This window comes from Sinohyriopsis cumingii, chromosome 8 (assembly GCF_028554795.1).
Source record: "Sinohyriopsis cumingii isolate HCF-2022 chromosome 8, ASM2855479v2, whole genome shotgun sequence".
Classification (NCBI taxonomy): Eukaryota; Metazoa; Mollusca; class Bivalvia; order Unionida; family Unionidae; genus Sinohyriopsis; species Sinohyriopsis cumingii.
The window spans coordinates 88,394,901-88,421,251 of record NC_142968.1 but is presented as its reverse complement, the minus strand read 5'-3'; the positions used below and the strand labels follow the sequence as shown (position 1 = coordinate 88,421,251).

The following is a 26,351-nucleotide window of genomic DNA, read 5'->3' as shown; positions in this document are numbered from 1 at the left end:
GTTGATGGCAGACAGATCAAGTTATTGTGCAGAAACGAAATTGGTTGCAGATGGACAGATGGTAAAGTAACAGAATATGATATGCCTTAAGGTGGGCATCTAAAAATTGACTTTTTTTCACGATTTCATCAACATTTCTGCTGTAGGAAAGGAGAATTCTTTTTAAGGACTCAACTGAATCCATCAGCAAAGACTTATTGTTCCCCTTTAAAGTTTCGCATACATGAATACCATTATTATATACAGTCGGCTCCATTTAAATGCATATCGCTTAATTGCATAGATCACTTAAGTGCAAAGCAAAAGTATGGTCCTGTTTTTCATTGTAAATATACATGAATTCCGCTTAAATGCATAATCCGTTAGTATGCATAGCTTGGGTTCAGTCCCGAGGCTATGCATATAAGCGGAGTTGACTGTACACAAACCTGCAAATGTACATCTGGCATAACTCATATAATCTATCTAAAGTTGAGTATTTACCACATAATTTAAATACATAATCATGACATAATTCTGAGAGACAGCTTTATTGTATAATGACACACGATGTCATCTTTCTAAAGAAAGAAAAATACAGTACATGGTGAAAGGTATGGATGTCAAAGAGAGATAACTCTGGGAGAATAAATAAAAAAAGTGAAGAATCTGTATATCTTAAGAGGAGATTATAGTATAAGGGGGCGCTCACCAGTTATTATGTACTTTTGAGAAAGTGATGCATGTAAGATGAAGTTGTTTGCATTTAAAACATGCACAGTGAAGATAATGTTGGCATACCTCCATGCTACTTTAATGTAATGTGGCTGACATTTCTTTGGATATCGTAATTTTGGAAACTGTACATGATCTAAGCACACTACTAACTAAAATGACTGATCCCTTGTGCTAAAAAATCAGCCTGAATTAGTCTAAAGTACACTATCCATAGCAGTTATTAAAATAGGGAAAATGAATTTTGCCAGACTAGACAATACCAGCTTCTGAAAGTGCAATGAATGAATTACCAAATATATAAAATGTAAACAAAGTTATCAGCTCTTTTTCACATAATTTACCTCTGAAGTTCATGACGTGAAAATGACCAAGTGGAGCTAGCACTTTTTTGAAAGGTACACATCTGGAGTAAGGCCAAGCTGTATACTATATAATCCATATTACACCCATCAATCGTATACCAAAATAAAGGGAATTAAAGGTTCTTCAAACTATACCTAAGATATACAAGGTCTTTTTTAAATAGCCAGTATAACCAGTGAGGAAAGCCAGGGAATTTCTTTTTCTTTAAAATTCTAACCCTATGCAAAATACGACGATGTAAAGCACCACCTATGCAAAGTTTCAGCACAATCCATCAAAGCAAAAGAATGACACAAGGGGCATAACTCTTGCAAAAAAATGACTAGTAGTAGTAGCAGTAGTTGCAGGGTTAACATCATATCAGCATAATATTGGCTATATGGTGCTTTTTAAAAATAAAGTTCTAAGAATGAAACTACAAAAAACTGCCACAGATCTGTAGGAATGTAAAGCCTTCCAGAAAAATATAAACATGAAGCACTAAACACTAACAGTCAAAAGGTAATGTTAAAACTGTAAAAAGTATATATATAAATATATATATATATATATATATATATATATATATATATATATAAAATAATGACTGACTAATAGGCACATCTTTGTATGTAGGCTTCAGTTTCTTTAAAGTTCCAGCACAAATCAAGCAGAAAAATATATGCCTGACTTACAAGCATGATAGAACTTGCATGGATATTATAGTTGAAAGAGGAGGGACTACATTAATTTCAGATGGACCAGACACTAAAAAGATCATAAGGCAAATATCCACTGTGGAGTACAAATATGATCCCCATCCCACCCTTGCCACTTACCAACATCTTTATTTGACTTTTTTCTTCCCCAAATATCACTATGGCAGCCTTTAAGTCTTTATGTAAGAGAAGTTTGCATAGGTGTCAACTTGTACAGTTTACCCATAATTTGTACGGTATTTTCCTTTTTCGTCAGTGTATGTTTTATCGTACAAAATTTAAAACTTTTGTTTTGCGTGCATCTGGGACTTTGGGCATAATTTTTTTTTTGCACGAGAATTCAGTGAGTCTATGGTGGCCTGAAACAACCAATCAAATCATACTCAAAACCGCACTTTTCCTCTGATAATGAAACGAGTTTCATTCATGGTTCAACTCCAATGTGTGAAGATCTTGTCGTTTATCGCATGGAGATTAGAGGCTGGCTTGGATTTCTAATATTGACTAACTACCTGTGTAGTAAGTATATTTCTTATTTTATACATTATTATTTTATTATTTATACTTATTACTATCAAATGCATAAAGTTTGCATCAATTTTCGTACTTTACATAGTGTGGCAATCATGTTGGTGTAACCATAATTCCTCAGACTTTTCTGTGTGGAGATAAAGTCAATTTATTAAATTTTTTAACAATATACTAATTAAAAATAAATACTCTACTTATTTTAGCACCAGCATTTTATCGTGCTGTTATAGTTTTGAGTTGAGTTACTCAAAAATATGTAACACTGCCAATTTATATCAAGTTTGTGACCAAAATTGGCACACTATATAGCAAATTCATAACTTTTCAAACACCAGATACGCAATTTTAATAGAAACAATCAACAGCTTATGAGATATAAACTTCTGGACTGCTACTTTGTCCAAAAAAATTCTTCTAGATTTCAATTTTTGGATAGCTCCTGGCATAATATCTTGGGGTTTATAGGGAAAAAACATAAAACGTAACATATTTGTAATCGCGAGATCTTCCTCTATCACACAAAGAATCTAAATTTTTTAATTATTTTTTTGTATTTCTCTCATCTAGTTGAAATATTTCAGCCATAAAATGGCTGAGCCTAACTCAATGAAACGCAAGCTTGAAGACACTGACTGGCAAGTTTCAGGCTGATTGTATTAAAGTCTTCCCTGGAATTGTAGTTGTATCCATGTTAGGATATTACCATGCTTTTTGTAAAATATGCAGTAAAGACATTAAAGTAGTGGTGTCGACATATATGATCTGGAAGAACACTTCAGGACAAAATTGTATGAAAGAAATTTTGAAATGAAGGAGCATCCATCCAAAGCTTCTTTGCTTAGCCAAAGCAGGAAGATGATAGTGTTATAAGTAAAAAGAATGAAATAAAGTTTCAGAAATGTAAATAATTATGTAAATATGTGTAAAAATACTTTGTGTATAGCATTTGTTCTTTTAAAACCGTTGATCTTATAGAATGTTTGAATACATTTTTTCGTGTAAGGTTTTTTGGTCTTTGTAAGTTTTTTTTGTCTGGCATACAGGTTTCCTTCTCAAGGGGTTGACACCTATGAGTTTGATGTACTTTTAAAAAATCCTGATGGAATAATTTGAGCTTCAGTGACTTTGACGATTTATGTAATCTTCAAAAAAATCGGGAACTGCCTCTATGAAGTTCGCTAATGAAGTCTGGAATATACCTTGATCTAAGACCATGACCTTGAACCTTTGACCCAAAATTCAGTATGGTGCTGCCTCTTAAAGAATGCAGACTACAAGAAAAGGTTCATACAAATGGGCGGAAGGAAACAAAAGTTCTTTTGTGTAAACCAAACTCACAATTTTAGCTTCAGTGAACTTGAGTTCTGACATTTTGATGTTGAAAGGGAGAAATGTAATGACATCTTATAATAAACTTGACTTGTCATGTGAAAATCAATGGTACAAATTTAGGCTAAAGTTACCATGACCTTTGAAGTTCTGATCCTGAAACAGAAGTCCAGATAAGGTGACTGATGAAAAAGGCTGCAAGTTTATGTGCAGAAACATGACTCTTCAGCAACCTTGAACTTTGACCTTTTTGAATCTTAACCCAACCCCCAAACCAACTATAACAAAACAAAAACATGTAGCCTTTTTCTCTTTTCTCCACGAGTCCATGTTAAGCATGAGTAAAATTACCAAAATTGACCAAGTTATCATGTGAAAACATGGACAACACTGTTACTAACTATGTACACTTTCGGTTTGGGAAGTAAAAATTCATGTATATTGCTTGCATGGCTGAGTAAATGTCTGAATACATGAATACATGCAACTATACTATAACTCTTATTAACACAAATAAGCAAATCTGTAGCCAACAGAAGCACATACCTGCATTACGATCTTTGAAAAAAACTAATAAACCTAAACACAGGTATCTGGTTAATGATGAATTCTGACCTGTCCATAGAAGATAGTGTAAACAGTAAATCACTTACATTGTCAAGTAGCAGCTCTGAAATAAAATGCTTTTGGGTTTTCTATTAGTCTTGAATTTGGTGGTATATGGATCATAGATTTGTATTTTAATATATTCAACTCATTCGACCCCATAGGTTTTTATCGTTTTCACCTGAAATGCAAGTAGGAAAGACATTTTGGGGGCTATATCTGAATAGATCGTAATATATTTCAACATATTTTTGGTCAGAATAATGCCTAGTTGTATTAGAAACATCATTTTCCATTGGTTATTTTGCTTGCGCATGAGCAGAAGGGTAAAAGTTGGGAGTTCATTTTATTTTATTTTTGCTTAATGGACCCATCATTTTCGTATGGAGACCACTCTTTCTTCCAAATGCCCACCTTATCCTAGTTTTTGCAAAGGTTCACCTGTCTGTGTGCAGTTCAGACTGGTCTGCCTTAGATCTGAGGCCAAAAGGTCTAAAATCTGGACACAAAATTGCATTCTGACCATGAACAAATTTTGGGTGAGAAAGAAATAAAATACGGGTCCAAAAAATGAGGTTTTCCCCTCTGTATTTTGTAGTGCAACTAGAACTTCCAGATTATTTAGTATCATTGTAGAGCTGTGTGTCTGCTTTTTTGTAATACCACCCACTTTGGTGCATCTTAAATGACCTTGATTCTGCGGAGCTCGGAAATAGGGTACAGCTTCATCACGCCTACAGGCAGGTTTGGGGCCAAATGAGTTAAGGAAAAATTTATACCTGAATGACTCTAAACTTTGTGTTTGAACAAATGTAAAATCTTTCAAAGGGCAATGTAAAGCTATTATTCCATACAGTACTAGTACACAGTCCTTCTGCTCTGCAAATCTATTATTCAATACAGTACTAGTACACAGTACTTGTGCTCTGTAAAGCTATTATTCCATACAGTACGAGTACAGTTCTTGTGCTCTGTAAATCTATTATTCCATACAGTACTAGTACACAGTCTTTGTGCTCTGTGAATCTAAAAGTCCATACAGTATGAGTACACAGTACTTGTGTACTGTAAATTTATTATTCCATATAGTACAAGTACACAGTCCTTGTGCTCTGTAAATCTGAAAGTCCATACAGTACGAGTACAGTTCTTGTGCTCTGTACATCTATTATTCCATACAGTTACAAGTACTGTTTGTGTTCTGTAAAGCTATTATTCCATACAGAACTAGTACACAGTACTTGTATTCTGTATATCTGTTAGTCCATACAGTATGAGTACACAGTACTTGTGCTCTGTATGCTCTGTAAATCTATTATTCCATACAGTACTAGTACAAAGTACTTGTGCTCTGTAAATCTATTATTCCATACAGTACTAGTACACAGTACTTGTGCTCTGTACATCTATTATTCCATACAGTATGAGTACATAGTACTTGTACTCTGTACATCTATTATTCCATACAGTATGAGTACATAGTACTTGTGCTCTGTACATCTATTATTCCATACAGTATGAGTACACAGTACTTGTGCTCTTTACTTCTATTATTCCATATAGTATGAGTACACAGTACTTGTGCTCTGTACATCTATTATTCCATACAACATGGGTACAAAATACTTATACTATAGATTGGATATACACTGTTTCAACGCATGTAATCTTAACTTGGCAAGGACTTTGTTTTCGGCATCGTATTTTATACTTCAAGTCTGGAGTTAGAAAATAGTTCAGGTGAAATACGATTGGAAGTTGAAAAAGTGAGTGAAAGTTCGCATATCTATTTTAGTATAATAATTGTTAAATTTGAATGCTTTTTAATCCATCAGAGAATACAAAATTTCTAACAGTATTATTAATACATGTCAGCAGATGTCTCTATTGTTCCAAGTGATTCTAACAGTATATCCAGGGAATGATTACAACAGTTTTGTGACTGTTCTGCACCGCAAATATTCTTTAGTAAATTTTACTTGTCTAAAGGAGCTATATACCACCAAAACATACATTTATTTAACAATACAGTTGTGTGTGTGTGTGTGTGTGTGTGTGTGTAAATATATATATATATATATATATATATATATATATATATATATATATATATATATATATATATATATATATATATATATATGGGGTTTTGATTCCAATGCATTTGCCAGACATAATTGACAGATCAAGTGTTTTTACTGACACTCACTCAAATATCATTATATAAAATTGTCTCGATTTGTTTATTCATTCAAGCATCAATAAAACACTTAGCTGATCTATACAGGTGACACTAAGGTTTCTACAAGCTTACTGCTCAAGCTATTACATGTTACCAGTGATAGTCCACTTGTTTAACAGAAAGGCTGCGTAGGGCACCTTAGCCTTTAATTAATAACATATGGTAAATTTCAAAGATCCTCATCTTAGAAAAGATATTTGTTTGCTACTTACCATCAGTCCTGCAAAAGGAAAAATAGAATCAACTATAATTCAACGATTACCTCAGGGTATTTGCTAAAGATTTGACAATAATCACCATTGGTGTGTAACACCATTAGCGTTAAATAGTGCTAGCCGTTTAACAATGTGGCCGTGTGCAGCACAGATCTGACCTTTAGAACCAAAATGTGCTGTCTAAATCCTAATAAAACAAAGATGAGATAATAGTAACAGCAACCATTACCATCCCCTAACATGTCTGAGTACCAATTGAAAAATAAAAGAGAAAGTTTGTGTAGAATGGAAGGATTAATCTGGACCAAGTAATGATGAAGTATAAAAAAATTTTGTCCTGGACACTTCCAGAATATCTAAAAAAAATTTCAAAGGAGTATTTATACTCAAACAATTACTCTTTTTAAAGAAAATTTTTATAGAGAGACTGCAGAAAATATTTTTCATCATTTGCAAACAGTATAAAACTGATGTTCTACTGACTAAAAAGAATTTCCAAGAATTCAAGATAAAACCATTTCTAACTTTTAGCCGCAGAGTGTTGAAAACATCTCTGGTATTCTTTAGTGAAAACAAGTTTTCAAATTAACTGCTGTGATACACAAATTGGATGTAAGATTTTCAGCATTTTTGTTTGGGACCAACAAGATACCATATAGTCTTCTGGTTTCTGGTGGAAACCTTGTGTTGATATGGATTTTCGTTCTGTGGGAAAATGATAAAGAACATTTTCAAGATGGCTGCAATGGTAGCCTAGCCATAATGAATACCATTTCCATCACATTAAGTATTCTGATGAAAGCATAAATGTCAATATGACCAGAAATCTCATAGAATTAATGATAACAACATTTTCAAGATACAGCCATACTGAATGTCAGATTCGCATCATCTTCATTTAGGACCAAAAACACAGAAAAGTCTTTCAATGAAATTCCCATGTTGATTGGATCATCCATTCAGGAACAGTAGCAATAACAAGATCTTGAGATGAGATTGGTGGTATGGTTGTCTTATTAGACACCATATAGGTATCATTTTTATTTAGGATCAACTAGACATCATAAGAAGTCTTCTGCTGGCAGGACCATGTTGATACGAATTTCTGTTATAACAAGAATTTCAAGATAGCCACCATGGTGGCAATAATGGACACCAGATCAGCACCATTTTCATTAGGAATAACTAGTGGCTGAATGGGCTGAGGATCTACTGAAAATTGAGATGTCTGCTTTTTTCTTTCGATCTATATCAGTCTGTTTCATCATAGATGGACCAAAGAATGATATAGATGTCACACTTGGTTGGTTTTGGACATTTTGCCAATGTTTCTTGCCTTTTGGCTGAGATTTCAGGGCATCTGAGATATCAATAATTCTCTCACACAAAATAAACACCACTTTCCTCTTATCTCTCTTGAAATACTCCACCCAGTCTTTAAAAATGGGTCAAACTCCCATCTAATAATATAAACACACTGCCCACTGTTCACTCGTTAATTCTTCCTGATTGACTGACCATGCGCTTTTCTACAAGGTATTCTAAAAGAAAAAAAATCAGAAGATTCCAAATGACAATATCACAGACTGGTTCATAGTTGTCATGTTCCAACATGTGTTAGCTCTAAAACTATACTGGGACAAATTCATCTAGGCAATACTAATACACTGACAATATAGGACAAAGTATGCATCATTAAAAGTGTTTTGGTCAAAAGCCCATTCAGGAGGAGTAGTGACAATAATGATTTTCACAATAGTACTCATTACAGCCATATTGGAATGTGTGACTGGCACCATTCTCATTAGGACCAACTAGGCATCATAAGAAGTCTATTGGTGAAAAGCCGAAGCTGACAGAGCCATCCATTTGGGAGCAGAGATAACAATACTTTTCATCATTGTCCAATTGTCCAATGGATTTTAAAGATCGAGACTTGGTGAATTTGTCATTCAATGTTTGTGTGGTTGTGATTATGAGAGTGTGTGTGGTGATGATATCTAACAATGCTAAGTCTATCAACTATTTTCTGTTTGAGTGAACAAATTCCTTTAAAGAAAAATATATTATCTTCTCTGGCTCAAATGTTAATTTCCAGTAAATATCTATTGGCTCATGAGTTGATAACTTATGATAAATTGTAAAATTACTTGTATGAGTTGAAAGCCTATTATCAGTTTGAATGATGGCTTAACTGAGATGATAACCAATGATCAATTTATAGAATGGCTTAACTGAATTGATAACCAATTATCAATTTGTAGGATGGCTTAACTGAGCTGATAACCAATTATCAATTTGTAGGATGGCTTAACTGAGTTGATAACCAATTATCAATTTGTAGGATGGCTTAACTGAGTTGATAACCAATTATCAATTTGTAGGATGGCTTAACCGAGTTGATAACCAATTATCAATTTGTAGCATGGCTTAACTGAATTGATAACCAATTATCAATTTGTAGGATGGCTTAACTGAGTTGATAACCAATTATCAATTTGTAGGATGGCTTAGCTGAGTTGACAACCAATTATCAATTTGTAGGATGGCTTATACCAGTTGATATCTTATTAACAATTGTAAAATTACTTGTATGAGTAGATGACCTTATTTACCTATTATTAACTGTATGATGGTTTATATGGTTAGTGTTTCTTACAACTCCATACTCGCAAGGAGGCTTATTTAAATAGATAATGTTATATCAATTTTATGTGAGAATTTTTGGTAACATGCACTGCCCCCTCCCATCCCACCTCAAAAACACGTTTTTTTTCTCAACAATCCACCATCACTGTCTGTAAGATTGCCATGTACGTAAGCATGATACTAAAACCAAAATAAATTTTGCCTAGCTAACAATTCAATCTTTCTCATTGGCCAAAAGGTGTATCTATGTACACAATCTTGTGCATGGTATGTACTTCAGGTTAAAATTCTTGACATAAGTAGACTAGACTGTACTAACAATTATCAATACCAACATCGTTTACATTTAGTAATTAATTCTTTGATCAATTTTAAGCAGTGTGATATTTACAAAAGATTGGATATAAACAATATTCTTTAATATCAGAAACCTATATTCTAGCTCAAAATGTTTAGCAATTGAACTTAATTTATTTCATTACTAAACTTGAAACAAGAGGCCTATGAGCCTGACACTGTTCACCTGGCTTACATAACTTAATAGTTTACCATTTTACAAAGCAGGTTTAATATATAGTATTGTAAAACTTATACTCATCTGTAAACTAAATCCCAGACTTTATCTGGTGTAACGTCAACCTGTTTTACTATAGGCTCATTACAATTCTCACCATCCAAGACCGTGATGACACAAAACATACTGACCATAATTTATTACAAATGAATGTGAAATGTACTCTTCAGAGAAGTAAAAAACATGCAAATCAGATGCAAGGTCACTTCATTAACATGCAGAGATATCGCTGACAAAAAAACTGTTGAAGATCATAATGTTTTAAGTGAATTTACCAAATTGGAGAAAAATTCAATCAAAATTTAGTCTCATTAGTGTTATCCACCGCCACTAATCCGATTCAAGATTACCTCATAAATATGCTTAGATCTTACACATAATCACAATGATATAAGACCAATTACCAAGTCTGATAAAGCAAAGTTGCTAGCACGCTGACAAGCTCAGCCAATCAAGATCACCATGTTAAAATGTTCAAGTCTCACTCATAATCACACTCTGTTGACATCTTCATGATATGAGTCTGTTTACTACATTTTATCAAACTCGTATCAAAATTACATCTCTAGAGTACTAAACAATTCAACCAATCAAATACAAAATCACCTCACTGATATGTTGCAATCTCGATCATAACAAAACTCATCAAACATCTTGACAACATCAGCTGTTTTACCAAGCCTGATTAAAAGTGGGTCAGAAACACAGTCTTATAAGTGGTATGGATTGATCTTTCTCACAATAATACTCACTGGATATCTTCAGGACATGATCCTATTTACTCAGTTTGATAAAAATCATAATAAAAGTTGCTAAACCAATCTGATGTAAGATCACCTCATTGTTATAAAATGATCTCATTCCTATATAGAATCTTAAAGAATCAAGTCCACTTCCCAAATATAATCAAATCAGATAAATGATCTCTCAAATGGTAACAAGCTCATCCAACAAAATGCAAGATCATCTCACTGATATGGGTAGACTTGCTCATAACCAAACCTGACTGAGATCTTGATGATATAAGCCCATATTCTGCATTATCAAACTCGGACAAGACATATAGTATCCAGAGTGGTTAAAAGTTCAGCCAATCAGACACAAGATCACATCATTATTATGCATGGATATCTATAAATCATTTTTAACTCATCCAAAATCTTGATGATAAGTGTACTTAGCGGAATAACATGCACTTTTTCACTTAATTTTCTTGTTTTCAGTTGAAGGTGCATGTTTTATACAAGAACATAAAAAGTTTTTCCAAGGAAAAATTGACATAAGGATGAAGACACTATAGCTGCCGACATGTGTCACATGCACCCCTTGTGTAATATTAAATCTGCTGCATTCTGTATTGTACTAAATTGTTTACAGGTAACTGGTACTTGCCTTATTGAAATAAATAATACTTACAAAACTTGATAGCCGTTATCTTTGATTTCTTATGTTAATCAACTTATTTCATTTCACATTACTGTGTAGTATTTTGCTCTCTGCCGCAACAAGAAATACATCTACATAATGACTGGTATTTTTCCGAAAGCTGTGCAAAGTATTCCATTGCAGAAAAAACAAATACGCTGATTGCCGTACGCTTACCATAAATTTTGATTATTCCATACATCTGGATCAGATAGTTTTTCATCCTTTGGTCTTGCTTGAATCAAAAAGCAAATATTTTAAATGCAAGCAGTGTTAATGGTCTCATATCAGAGGTACATTTAGGGGTCATATTTTTTGTGACTACGGTTAGTCTCTAATGGTAAAACTGACATATCTTGAAACAAAATAATCAATTAAATTATAATGTCAGAAAACATTTTTTTCTTCTTTGGAAAAAAAACTTGGGTTTTTATTTTTATTTCTCCTCTTAAATCATAGTATTGGATATATGTTTGCGATTATACAGTGATTAAGGTTTCACTGACCCAGTTTGGTCCTTTCATGGTAATCGGGTTTGATATGCTGAACATGGTTACAATTTGCAGTTTATTTAATTCTCTGCAGAAGAGTGAGCAATATTTAATTGACAGCATTGTATTTTTAAAGTTGGACAGTGTTTCACTGACTTGTTATGGTCTTTTAAGGTAATTGGTACCTGCTAAAGCTTTGATATACTCAATATACCAGCAGTCACAATGCTTTGTCAAGTACCCATACAATTTTCAGAAAATAAAATTGGTTCTTTGGTTTCTTTCTCATTTTAAACCACACAGTGCATAATGTTTAATTGACCCAGCATGTTTTTTTTAAGATAAAAATTAGAGCAAGCTAAATCTTTGATTTGTCAAACATCATTATAATGCATTATCTTGGTAAATTTTTTAGATAGGACACACAAATACATTTTAGAGATAAGAGAGAACAAAGACGAAGATGAGAGCGATTATGCAACATGATTAGGAATGAGGACAGAGGACTTTTCATGACTGATGACAACCAAGAGGTGTCTTAGGGATCTGTTGCAATAGACTGAACATCATTGAGGCAAACCTTAAAGTGGCCCATTTACAGGCCATCCATGTACACCACTCCCTGGATAACTCGCACCCTGATAACTTGCGAACCTGCTTAAAATGTGGGGTCAGGCGTGGATCCCATTTATTAAACCAGAAAATGCCAAAAAATTGATCACTATTTGCTAAACTTGAAGGAAATCATGATCAAAATTGGTAATGGAAACTTTGATATATCGCTCATTTTATCATCGAAAATGGTAGATAGGACCTGGAAATTTTAGTCAACATCATGAAATATAAAATTTAACAAGTCATATAATTTGTTACATTTTCTTTTCAAATGACATTCTTAGTACACCGCAATTAACGATATTCAAGGACATTTCAATCAATGAAAATGTCACTTACTCTTAATGGAGACATTACTTTAATAAATAAATACCAATTATATTTTAAAAATTATCAATTGAAATTTGTGATCTTGTTCTATCTTTTAGTTCCTTTTAAGTGTAATCATCATAAATGCAATGTGCCCTCTTGTAATTAAACGTAAAAGTGTCAATCTTCTGTAACAGCTATGTCCACCAGCATTTCTTTGAAAACCTAATTAAGTGCCCACTGTGTTTTGATATCGTACTAGTGGAAGCATTTGTTGTATTGTTGCACTAAAAAAAAAAAGCAGTCCTCCTTTTATATTATCAAGGTAATTATGTCTTTTGAGTCAAATAAAGGTTAAAAGGCATGCAAATCCTACATTTTTAAGAAACAGTGCCTCTGATCGTATGCTGGGTAACTACTTTCAGTTGATCAATAGAACACTGATAAATATCATTGTGTACATAATCTAATTAAACTACCTTACATTCACCTACTCAGTCATAATTTTGATTAAAGATAGCAAGGCAATCAAGCAAAATGAGTAATTCATAAAATAAAGAGCTTCGTTCACAGATATGGACCATTGTGGGAAAAACAAGTTCCAGAGAATTCCTGAATTCGCCCGTAGAGATATCCTCAAGTACAATAAAATGTTTCACTATTACAATGAAATTATAGCATCAATATTTTACTAATTGAAAAATACAAAAATTTTGTTTCGATACTGACGATTGTCTCATGAAATAAATGTTGCGTTTTGATAACAAGGAATCTTGTTGGTAATGTATCAACAGTTAAGTCTGGTTCCCTGCTTCGGAGACAACTACTTTCGCAAAATACTACTGTGCATCATTCTGGGAACCAGACTAATCAATGAAACAGAAAGCCGTTACATAATACACAAATGTTTTCACGAACTGTGTTTGGTTGTTGAAACCAGTTGCAATCATGTTTTTGATCTTTCAGATGTTGTACATTTTGAAAATGAATGTAATTTATAGAGAATAATAAACAACTTCATCAGAAAAGGCACTTTACTAACAATTTTTCTCAACTTGATAATAAAACAAGGATTAAGCCATTATACTGCCCAGAACCCCACCCACCCCACCAACCCAGTGGTTTTATGGATGTCCAGCGGGCTTTTTGGAGGTCCCTCGGTAACTTGCGCCCTTGCTTATAGTGCAGTCTGGATCCCAATGTACATGAGTTATTGAGGGAAAGAAATAATTAGAAAGATACACTGTTCAATATTGCCACTTTTTTACTCACTATTCAAAATGGCACTGTTGTTACACTAGGAAAATGAAGTGAAATTATCAAGATTCTAAAGTGTATTATATCACATGCATGTTATATGACAGAACTACTTTTTTCCCCTCATTCTGAACTGACAATTGAGGTGCATGTTACACACACCGAAATACAGTACGCCCATGCCAAATGTGACTTTGATCAGATCAGAAATATGGCAACACACAATTGTTAATGGGCTGATAAGTGACGCAGGGCCATGCCTCAAGTTAAAAATGCCTTATCACCCAGTAAGCTAAACTAGAAAACCTGCACTTTCCTGAAGAGTCAACTTACAAATATACATGTTGACAAGCAAGTACTATGTAAACATTTTATATCCAAACATTTAACACTGTGAAAAAGCAACAATTGTGTGCAATATGACGAATACTAAGATAATGGAACATGCCCATTGTGGTTATAAGTAAAAATAATTAACAACTGGGGTAATTGGTCTAAGCTGTGGCAAAAAGCTGATAACTGGCCTGCAACCAAGGATACAAAAAATCCATACCCAACATGCAAAAGAAATAAACAATTATTCACCTATGCAAATATGTATATATGTGGATGACCTCTACTGATCTACCTTGTCAATGCTGTAAAATGCATATATACAAAAACGATAATTGTATTTGAAAAGAATAACAGAGCTTTTAAAATCTCTTGTTAATTTAACAGAATGCAATGGTAGCTTATTGTTTAAGGTGAAACTCAAAAAAAGAGTATGGTGCTCCATTTCAAACAATCCCTGCTCCCATGCATGAAATGCAAGTCTAAAACTTCATAAAAACAATTTGCCCCAATTATTTGGTGTTTGGATGAATTTGCAAGAAAATATGTATATCACATTCATGCTGAAATTAACTAAAAAATATTAATAAATCATACATGCATAAAAAAATTAAATCTGAGCAATGCCCATTCAATTGCTGCAGGTCAGGACAGTATCTAAAAATAAGAGTCCTGCAACCAGACTGGTGATCTTCTGACCAAACAGAATTTCCAGGAATTCAAAATGAGACCATTTTATCATTGTAACTACTGAGCATTGAAACCAGCTGATATTTCTGCACACTAACAAAGGTTTCTGAATTAGCAGCTGTGGTGGCCATATTATATGCAACATCTGCTTAATTTTCATTTTGAATGAACCAGATACTGTTATGACAAAACCCCATGTAAATATGGACATCCATTCAGAAGGAGTAGCAAGATTTTCATGACGACCACTGAAACAACCATAGCAGATAACGGATAGCATTATTTTCTCTAGGCTAAACTGGACACTGCAAGAAGTCTTCTGTTAAAAACACCATGTTGATAGCACATCTATTTATGATGAGTTGCAATAACAAAATTTACAACATGGCACATCAACACCATTTCATTCAAAACCAGCTAGACATCATAAGACAACTTCCTGTGAAAACTCCACGCTATTATAACTTTCTGTTTAGGTAGAGCAGTGATAACAAGATTTTTATGACATCAGCCATGGTGGCAACACTGAATGTCAGATTGTTACCATTTTCATTTAGGACCAACTGAACATCAAATGAAATCTTTTATTTCAACCCAATATTGATATGACCATTCATCTTGTAGTAGTACCTAACTTGGTAGCCATATACAAGATGAGATCACAACAATTTCATTGGGGACAAACAAGTCTTCTTGTGGAAACATGCTGATACAATTTTCTGTTCCAGAGGAGTAGCTATAAAAAAAAATTCATGATGACTGCAGTCATGTTCATACTGGACAGCAGATTAACACCATTTTTTTGGGACCAAGTAGACAACGTAAGAAATCTTTAAGTGAAACCCCATGCACCATGATTTTTTATAGTCAAAACCCCACACCATATGAAAACCCCATTTCAATATGATTTTCTGTATGTCATATGAAAACCCCATGTCAATATTAATATCTGCATGTCATATGAAAACCCCCATGTCAAATTGATTTTCTGTTGACATGGAAAAGCAATGGCATGATTTTCAAGATGACTGCCATGGTAGCCATACTGGATGTCAGATTGAGAACATTTTCATTTGGGACCACCTAAACAACATAATTTGGTAAAATCCCTAGGTCATTTTCGCAGTGGTCTTGCTGGATGTCCAAGCATCGTTTTCATTTAGGACCAACTAGACCATGAAATGATTGTGTGTGTAAGTTTCATGAAAATCCTCCAAGTAGTTTAGGAGGGGTAGCAGTAACAAACTTGTGGTATTTGATGAATGCCTCAAACTACTGCATTGCCATATCTTTTGTGGTATTTGAGGGATACATGATGAATGCCTCAAACTACTGCATTGCCATATCTTTTCCTGGCAACAGTCCCAGGTAAATATTACCTCTTCAAATTATTTAATGGAGGTGTAGAACAAAATTAAACACGATTCCAGTTGGACTCCTTCACTATCTCTGTCATCTGGAATATTTCCTTTTCCTTGCACCGAGACTAAAAAGGCAAGTAGGCAGGAGGGAATTAGACAATAATACCTGGCTAAATTAGCTTCATCAAAAACAAAACTACCTTTTAATAGCAGCAATACATCACCTGCTATTATTGCACTGCTGAATTTACCAGCCTGGTGGGGGGGATGATGGCCTCAAGATACACCAAGTAAACTTGCCATCTGCTCTAACAGAATGCTCTATGCAAATCGGAGGATGTCTTGACAACTCGTTGGACAAACACAATCTGACTTAATGCATAAATGCCTTCACTCTGGTGCAACACTGATCAAAGGCAGAATAAAGTGAACCCAGAAGGTGGCTTTCATGCCATCATCCTGTGAAGAATGATTGTTAAAGACTCATGATTCAGCAACAGCTTTAACCTGATCGGCTTTGGTTTCATAAAAGAAAGGGCTTTCTCACAGAGAGATTGATAAGCTCTTTTCATACTCAGAAACAGCTACCTCTTGATGGTGGCTTTTGAAGTATCAGAGGTAACTACAACAAGGAGAAATTTGATAGTTTCGACCATTTCTTCTCCTATTAGATTCAACCAGATTTAAAAAATGAATTAAACTGAAACAAAGTCCTGTCTTCATCATCTACAGGAAAGCTGTGTCTGTGACTGCGAATGTTAACATGGATCAGAGACTATCAAAGTTGGCTGAATTTTGAATAAAAAAGAAAGGAAACTGAATCAAAGTCAATATTAAACTGTAAATAGCAATTTCCACTGAAAAGGTAGGAATTTCAAACCTCAATGCTGATGCTCAGCTATGAAGGAAGACTGTCTTGAGGTAATGGTCTCAAAGTAAGTGTGACTAGAGGGTTCATAAGCTACTGATAATGACCAAAGAACATATGAAAGGTTATACATAGGCATTAAAGAGTTGACAGGCCATTCACTGAATCTCAAAATAACTGATCGGTTCTGAAAGATTAGGGTCCAACCCAAAAGGCAGAATTCAAAGAGACCTTACTGGAAACTGTTGTCCTATAGCCCTTAATGGCAGCTGCTGTGCAGTTTTATTCCTTTAAAAGACTGAGAAGAAATCTGCAATTGCAGTTAAAGAGGTAGCTAAATAATATTAATACTGCACCAATTACAGAATGTTCTCTACTTGGCATCGTAAACCTTGGAAATCAATATCTTCCTAGCTTCAACGATGCAGCTAGCAACTCTGCTTTAAAAGCACTCTTGTCAGATAGATTGCTATTTATCCCTGCAGCAAAAAAAGCAAACAAGTTTTTTTTTCACTGGCTTTCCCAAAGCTGAAAAAGTGTTTCTGATTTTGACTGGATAGGCTGCTCACCAGGATATTTCTCTTGTGAGAAATTTGGCAGACTTGGAGTGTTCTCCTCCAAGACTACCCAATGTAGGAGGTTCCAGACTTCCAAGCACATACAAAGGGCATAAGTACTCTTCTGACATCTGAGGTATGCCACAAATGACACGACATCTGTGGCTACCATTATGCAATGACATGTCATGTGGTTGATGCACCCTTGCACTACAAGAAAGACAGCTTACATTTCCAGATTGTCACTATGAAGGGAAGGGAAGACTCTTCCCAATACCACAAGTCCTGCACAAGTACTTTTATGGGCTCCAAGTGAGCACCCCATCCAAAATCAGAAGTATCAGCTTACACAAAGGAATGAAGTTCCTGGGCAGAAACCAGTAATATGAGCAACCAATTAAGATTGTTATGAAATCTGGAACCAAAGTGGACCTGAGCAGACAGAAGGTCTCTATACATTTTCCAGTTTGCTAGCAGCAGGAACTGGACAGCAAACAAATGAACTCTTTCTAGGGGAACTAAGTCCAGTGTTGCATTCAGAGCCCTTGAAAAAAGATGTGGCAAACTGACACTGAAATCTTCTCTAACAGACTTGCTATGAGAGACAGGATCTCAGAGAAGACTTTGTCCCAGCTTCCAACCTTTGTTGGTTTGGTATTAGTCCCAGATGAACCCTGTCTTCCAACAGATTGACAGGTTACTCAGAAGGGCGTATCTTAGGACATGATGAATCAACCAGTATTTGGTATTAGTCCCAGATGAACCCCTGTCTTCCAACAGATTGACAGGTTACTCAGAAGGGCGTATCTTAGGACATGGTGAATCAACCAGTTATCAAAATACTGGTTGACAGAACCCCTAAAAGATCTCATGAAAGCCACTATCACACCCATCATCCTAACACTGGCTACAAAGATAGGTTATTAAAATTAAGCACTGCTTCAGAAGCAAATTACTAAAACTCTTCAAATTTAATGAAAAGGGATGCAGATAAAACAAAATTTACACAAGTAATGAGGCAAAAATATCAATTACAACATAAAAATGTATACCATTGACAGTAGTTACACCAAAAAGCTACTCTGATGATTTTTTGTGGTTTTGTGGGGCATACATGACAACCTGTTTATTTGGCGGAAGAAGAACCTAGAAAGACCCTGGTAATAACCACCAATCCATATACTACTGGCAAGTTCTGTCACATGCTCAAGCTGTTTGAGCCAATACACACATGGACCGAGATGAGACATGAGAGCTATTTGCAAAGGCAAGTGCCTTAGTCCACTCAGCCACCCTGGGCCCCGACTGCGATTAAGAATAATTCAGCCACCCAGGACCCCTACTGAGATTAAGAGTAACTCAACCACCCAGGGTCCCTACTGAGATTAAGAATAATTCAGCCACCCAGGGCCCCTACTGAGATTAAGAATAATTCAGCCACCCAGGGCCCCTACTGAGATTAAGAATAATTCAGCCACCCAGGGCCCCTACTGAGATTAACAAAAATTTAGAGTGCATTGAGACATATGAGAACTACATGTCCAGTGAAAAGAAGGATGATACTCAGAATGACGGAAATGACCATGGAAGAACCATCTTGTGTTTTGTTCCAGAACTCCAATTACTAGTTATTGGAGCAAATATTCACTGTGGACTAGCACCAGGAAAAGAAATGGCAGAGCAATAATAGCAGCATATTTATAAATGGATCCCTCAGATGGTAGCAAAAGCTTGCCTAAACATATTCAAGAACTGCAGCATAGAAAAGCAAGTCACCATGAATGGCACATCATAACCTGCCCTGTGCCTAACAGTCCTCTGTGAAGGTATGGTTGACTCTGGTAATTACAGACCAGTGGATCGCAGTGACCTTGACCACTGGTCAAGGTATGCTGTCTTGAACAAAATTTAAACCATTCTTTTCTTATGACACTTATCATTGACTTTCAAACCACAGAATATATTGGCATAAAGTCTGGTCAAGTAATTTACTCTTGAACAAATGTTATTCTGAATAAACCTATTTTGCTTTCAGCAACAATAGTCTATCCTCTGACATTTTAACCCCCAAAACAACAGCCCTCTTCTAAGCCTTAAGTACAAGCTTCCACAAACTTTATTCAAGATACAAGGATTTGAACAAAAGTTATTTCGCAAAAAATATTTTCCTTCCATTAATCACAGATACCTTTGACATTCTGACTCCCAAATCACTAGCCTTCTATTTTATTCAATGTGTAAGTCACCCACAATCTTGGTGAAGGTACATAGTCAGTAACTGAAATTATGGTGCAAAACTACTTTTATTCTTTGAGCCGCAGTGACTTCAACCCTTGACCTTTTGACCCTAAAATCAGCATGCTCCTCTGTTACCTCAAGTACATGCTATCCACAATGTCTGGTAACTGTAGACAGTGGAAAACTATGGTTATTGTGCAGAAATCTTATTTTCTTCTTTCATTCAATACCCTTGACATCTGACCTCTGATCCAAAAATCTATAGGGGGTTTTCTTTACCCAAAGTGCAACCATTCAATAAAGTCTGGTAACTGTACATTGTGGAGAACTTAGGTTATTGTGCAAAACCCATTATGTATTCTTTCAGTCAGTGACCTTGACACCTGACTTTCTGACTCCCAAATCTACAAGGTTCTTTCTCACCCTAAAATAAAAGCTATCAGCAATGTTTGGTTTAGGCCTGTGATGTAAAACTAACTTTACTGTGTGGAACCAGTTTTATTGTTTCAGTCAGTGACCCTTACCACTGACCTTTTGACTCAAAAAAATCAAATGGGTTCTTCCTTTCTCCAGTGCAAGCTATCCACAGTTTTGCACAAGTACATGCTGCAGAACTTAAGTTATCATGCAGAACAGGAAAGTTAATGGACAGACAGACAGGCAGGATATTACCGTGATGCACTCTGCCAAAACAGCAGATGTATAAAAAAGATAACAGTGACCTTACTTTGGATAAAAGCATAAAGTATTCCTATTGGCCAATGTGCTTAAGTTTTTTGTATCAGAAAAACAATCTTGTGAATGGCACAACAAGTGTCCTCCCCACGTTTAGTAATTCTCCATTTTCTTATCTTAAATTTGTGTGCAGATACCATTTTTCTTCTTTAGTCTCAGTGAGCTTGACCTTTGACCCCCAAATCTCATGTGCAAGCTAAGGAGTTTCAATAGGAAACAAAGCAACTTGAATAAGAAATGTAGCTAGCTAAATAGTAAATTAGCCAGCACAGGATCCAGTGGGCAATGCTCTTGGTGGTGGTAATGTGGTGTAAAGTCCCCCTTTAAATGAAATGGAGTGGTTGTGTGAACTCAATTTAACCATCTCTCACTGATTGAAAAAGGTTCCTAAACTAAATGGACAAAATAGACTCACTTTTAATTTTGTGTCACAGCATGTGCATTGTATTTGTAGTTATGTTTTATATTTTAAGCTCACTGTGTGCTTTCATCAGCTGAACTGCAGTCACAGTAAGCAAAATGTTTGACAGATTGATCTTCTGGTACTGTATGCATATTGTATATTTAAATGATTGCAAGATTGATCTGCTGGTACTGTATGCATATTGTATATTTAAATGTTTGACAGATTGATCTGCTGGTACTGTATGCATATTGTATATTTAAATGTTTGACAGATTGATCTGCTGGTACTGTATGCATATTGTATATTTAAATGTTTGACAGATTGATCTGCTGGTACTGTATGCATATTGTATATTTAAATGTTTGACAGATTGATCTTCTGGTACTGTATGCATATTGTATATTTAAATGTTTGACAGATTGATCTGCTGGTACTGTATGCATATTGTATATTTAAACGTTTGCCAGATTGATCTGCTGGTACTATATGCATATTGCATATTAAAATGTTTGACAGATTGATCTTCTGGTACTGTATGCATATTGTATATTTAAATGTTTGCCAGCCTACCTTTTTTTACCTGTTTCATACTGCAACCCCACCCCACCCAACATCCATACTGCATAATCTATAAAAATATCAAATGAAAATTTGTTGTAAATCATTTCTGGGCTTTTTATTCAGGCATGTGTATGGTAGTGTCTGCTGTCCTCTCTTCACTACCTGCATCAGATTACCACTTGATCATGACTGACAAGGCATGAAAGTAGAGACTTAACATTCATGTTTCTCTTTGATGGATATAGAACCTCGAGTCATGCAGGAGTTTCCAATAATGCCAAATGTGACAAAGCTAGTATTATTAAATACAGACTTATCTGTTCTGATCAGAAGATAATCGTAATCGGATCATTGTTCTCCAACAGAATATACAAGTGAATTATGAAACTATTAAAATGAAATTTTTTGAAATTCTGGAATTTTGGGTAGCAATTCATGTATAAATAAAGAGCAAAAAATTGCTAAAATGAGGTCAAGAAATCATTGTTAACATCTTTTAACTTGTGATGCGTGGATTTGCCAGGAAGTAGAAGGACTCACAATGTATTATGATCAGGTAATATATCTGCAGAAAAAAAAAAGAATGACTCATGCCTGGCCTGTACTTTTGCAATGATAAATACAATACCATGAGTTTGGCATAAGCTTCCTACCATATTACATAGATGATCCAATGCAACAAATAAAAGCATAACATTAAGGACTATTATAGTGCTTGATATTGTTGATTAGGGTGAGAATGGAAATGGAAGCTACAATTTTTAATTTTCAAGTGACCACAAGATTTCTATTACTTATTGGTGAAACTGTGGTCTTCAGACATATACTGTAAATCATAGCATTTCTATAATTTTGTGGATGCATTAAACTGGCACCATAAATACCATGTGATCTGCTGACTGATGATGTGTATGATGTATATCCAAGGTGCTAATTGCACGAATATCATTTTCATTAATCTGACTAATGATGTGAATGATGTATATCCATGGCACTAATAACATGAATATCATTTCATTAATCTGACTGATGATGTGTATGATGTATATCCATGGCACTAATAACATGAATATCATTTTCATTAATCTGACTGATGATGTGTATGATGTATATCCATGACACTAATAACATGAATATCATTTCATTAATCTGACGGATGATGTGTATGATGTACATCCATGACACTAATAACATGAATATCATTTTCATTAACCTGACTGATGATGTGTATGATGTATATCCATGACACTAATAACACGAATATCATTTTCATTAATCAGACGGATGATGTGTATGATGTATATCCATGACACTAATAACACGAATATCATTTTCATTAATCAGACGGATGATGTGTATGATGTATATCCATGACACTAATAACATATCATTTTCATTAATGTGACTGATGATGTGTATGATGTACATCCATGGCACTAATAACATGAATATCATTTCATTAATCTGACTGATGATGTGTATGATGTATATCCATGACACTAATAACATGAATATCATTTCATTAACCTGACTGATGATGTGTATGATGTATATCCATGACACTAATAACATATCATTTTCATTAATGTGACTGATGATGTGTATGATCTACATCCATGACACTAATAACATGAATATCATTTCATTAACCTGACTGATGATGTGTATGATGTATATACATGGCACTAATAACATTAATATCATTTCATTAACCTGATGGATGATGTGTATGATGTATATCCATGGCACTAATAACATGAATATCATTTCATTAACCTGACGGATGATGTGTACGATGTATATCCATGGCACTAATAACATGAATATCATTTTCATTAATCAGACGCATGATGTGTATGATCCATATCCATGGCACTAATAACATGAATATCATTTTCATTAACCTGACTGATGATGTGTATGATGTATATCCATGGCACTAATAACATTAATATCATTTCATTAACCTGATGGATGATGTGTATGATGTATATCCATGGCACTAATAACATGAATATCATTTCATTAACCTCACGGATGATGTGTATGATGTATATCCATGGCACTAATAACATGAATATCATTTTCATTAACCTGACTGATGATGTGAATGATGTATATCCATGGCACTAATAACATGAATATCATTTCATTAATCTGACTGATGATGTGTATGATGTATATCCATGGCACTGATAACATGAATATCATTTTCATTAACCTGACTGATGATGCGTATGATGTATATCCATGGCACTAATAACATGAATATCATTTCATTAATCTGCCTGATGATGTGTATGACATATATCCATGGCACTAATAACATGAATATCATTTTCATTAATCTGACTGATGATGTGTATGATGTATATCCATGGCACTAATAACATGAATATCATTTTCATTAACCTGACTGATGATGTGTATGATGTATATCTATGGCACTAATAACATGAATATCATTTCATTAATCTGACGGATGATGTGTATTATGTATATCCATGGCACTAATAACATGAACATCATTTCATTAACCTGATGGACGATGTGTATGATGTACATCCTAGGTGCTAACTGCACGAATATAATTTTCATTAATTTGACTGATGATGTGTATGATGTATATCCATGGCACTAATAACATGAATATCATTTTCATTAATCTGACTGATGATGTGAATGATGTATATCCATGGCACTAAAAACATGAATATCATTTCATTAATCTGACTGATGATGTGCATGATGTACATCCATGGCACTAATAACATGAACATCATTTTCATTAATCTGACTGATGATGTGTATGATGTATATCCATGGCACTAATGACATGAATATCATTTTCATTAACCTGACTGATGATGTGCATGATGTAAATCCATGGCACTAATAACATGAATATCATTTCATTAATCTGACTGATGATGTGTATGATGTATATCCATGGCACTAATAACATGAATATCATTCTCACTAATCTGACTGATGATGTGTATGATGTATATCCATGGCACTAATAACATGAATATCATTTCATTCATCTGACTGATGATGTGCATGATGTACATCCATGGCACTAATAACATGAATATCATTTTCATTAATCTGACTGATGATGTGTGTGATGTATATCCATGGCACTAATAACATGAATATCATTTTCATTAACCTGACTGATGATGTGCATGATGTACCTCCATGGCACCAATAACATGAATATCATTTTCATTAATCTGCCTGATGATGTGTATGATGTATATCCATGGCACTAATAACATGAATATCATTTTCATTAACCTGACTGATGATGTGTATGATGTATATCCATGGCACTAATAACATGAATATCATTTCATTAATCTGACTGATGATGTGCATGATGTACATCCATGGCACTAATAACATGAATATCATTACATTAATCTGACGGATGATGTGTATGACGTATATCCATGGCACTAATAACATGAATATCATTTTCATTAATCTGACAGATGATGTGTATGACGTATATCCATGGCACTAATAACATGAATATCATTTTCATTAACCTGACTGATGATGTGCATGATGTACATCCATGGCACTAATAACATGAATATCATTTTCATTAATATGACTGGTGATGTGTATGATGTATATCCATGGCACTAATAACATGAATATCATTTTCATTAACCTGACCGATGATGTGCATGATGTATATCCATGGCACTAATAACATGAATATCATTTTCATTAACCTGACTGATGATGTGTATGATGTATATCCATGACACTAATAACATGAATACCATTTCATTAATCTGACTGATGATGTGTATGATGTATATCCATGGCACTAATAACATGAATATCATTTTCATTAACCTGAATGATGATGTGTATGATGTATATCCATGGCACTAATAACATGAATATCATTTCATTAATCTGACTGATGATATGTATGATATATATCCATGGCACTAATAACATGAATATCATTTTCATTAATCTGACTGATGATGTGTATGATGTATATCCATGGCACTAATAACATGAATATCATTTCATTAACCTGACGGATGATGTGTATGATGTACATCCTAGGTGCTAACTGCACGAATATCATTTTCATTAATTTGACTGATGATGTGTATGATGTATATCCATGGCACTACTAACATGAATATCATTTTCATTAATGTGACTGATGATGTGTATGATGTATATTCATGACACAAATAACATGAATATCATTTTCATTAATCTGACTCATGATGTGTATGATGTATATCCATGACACTAATAACAAGAATATCATTTCATTAATCTGACTGATGATGTGTATGATGTATATCCATGACACTAATAACATGAATATCATTTTCATTAATCTGACTGATGATGTGTATGATGTACATCCACGACACTAATAACATGAATATCATTTTCATTAATCTGACTGATGATGTGTATGATGTACATCCATGACACTAATAACATGAATATCATTTTCATTAATCTGAATCATGATGTGCATGATGTATATCCATGACACTAATAACATATCATTTTCATTAACCTGACTGA

General features: G+C 34.3%; 1 protein-coding gene across 7 annotated transcripts in view; it reads right to left on the bottom strand.

The window, feature by feature from the left end:
• Positions 1-26,351, bottom strand: part of LOC149794094 (phosphatidylinositol 4-phosphate 5-kinase type-1 alpha-like) — a 153,930-nt gene that overhangs the window by 12,027 nt on the left and 115,552 nt on the right. Inside the window, exon 21 of one of the 7 annotated variants that reach the window (XM_089968053.1) lies at positions 14,607-14,659. The exons of the other annotated variants lie outside the window; for them this stretch is intronic. Within the exon in view, the coding sequence (XP_089824179.1) occupies positions 14,654-14,659 (6 nt within the window). The 3' untranslated portion in view covers positions 14,607-14,653. The remainder of the gene's footprint in view (positions 1-14,606; positions 14,660-26,351) is intronic. 7 annotated transcript variants of the gene reach the window in all.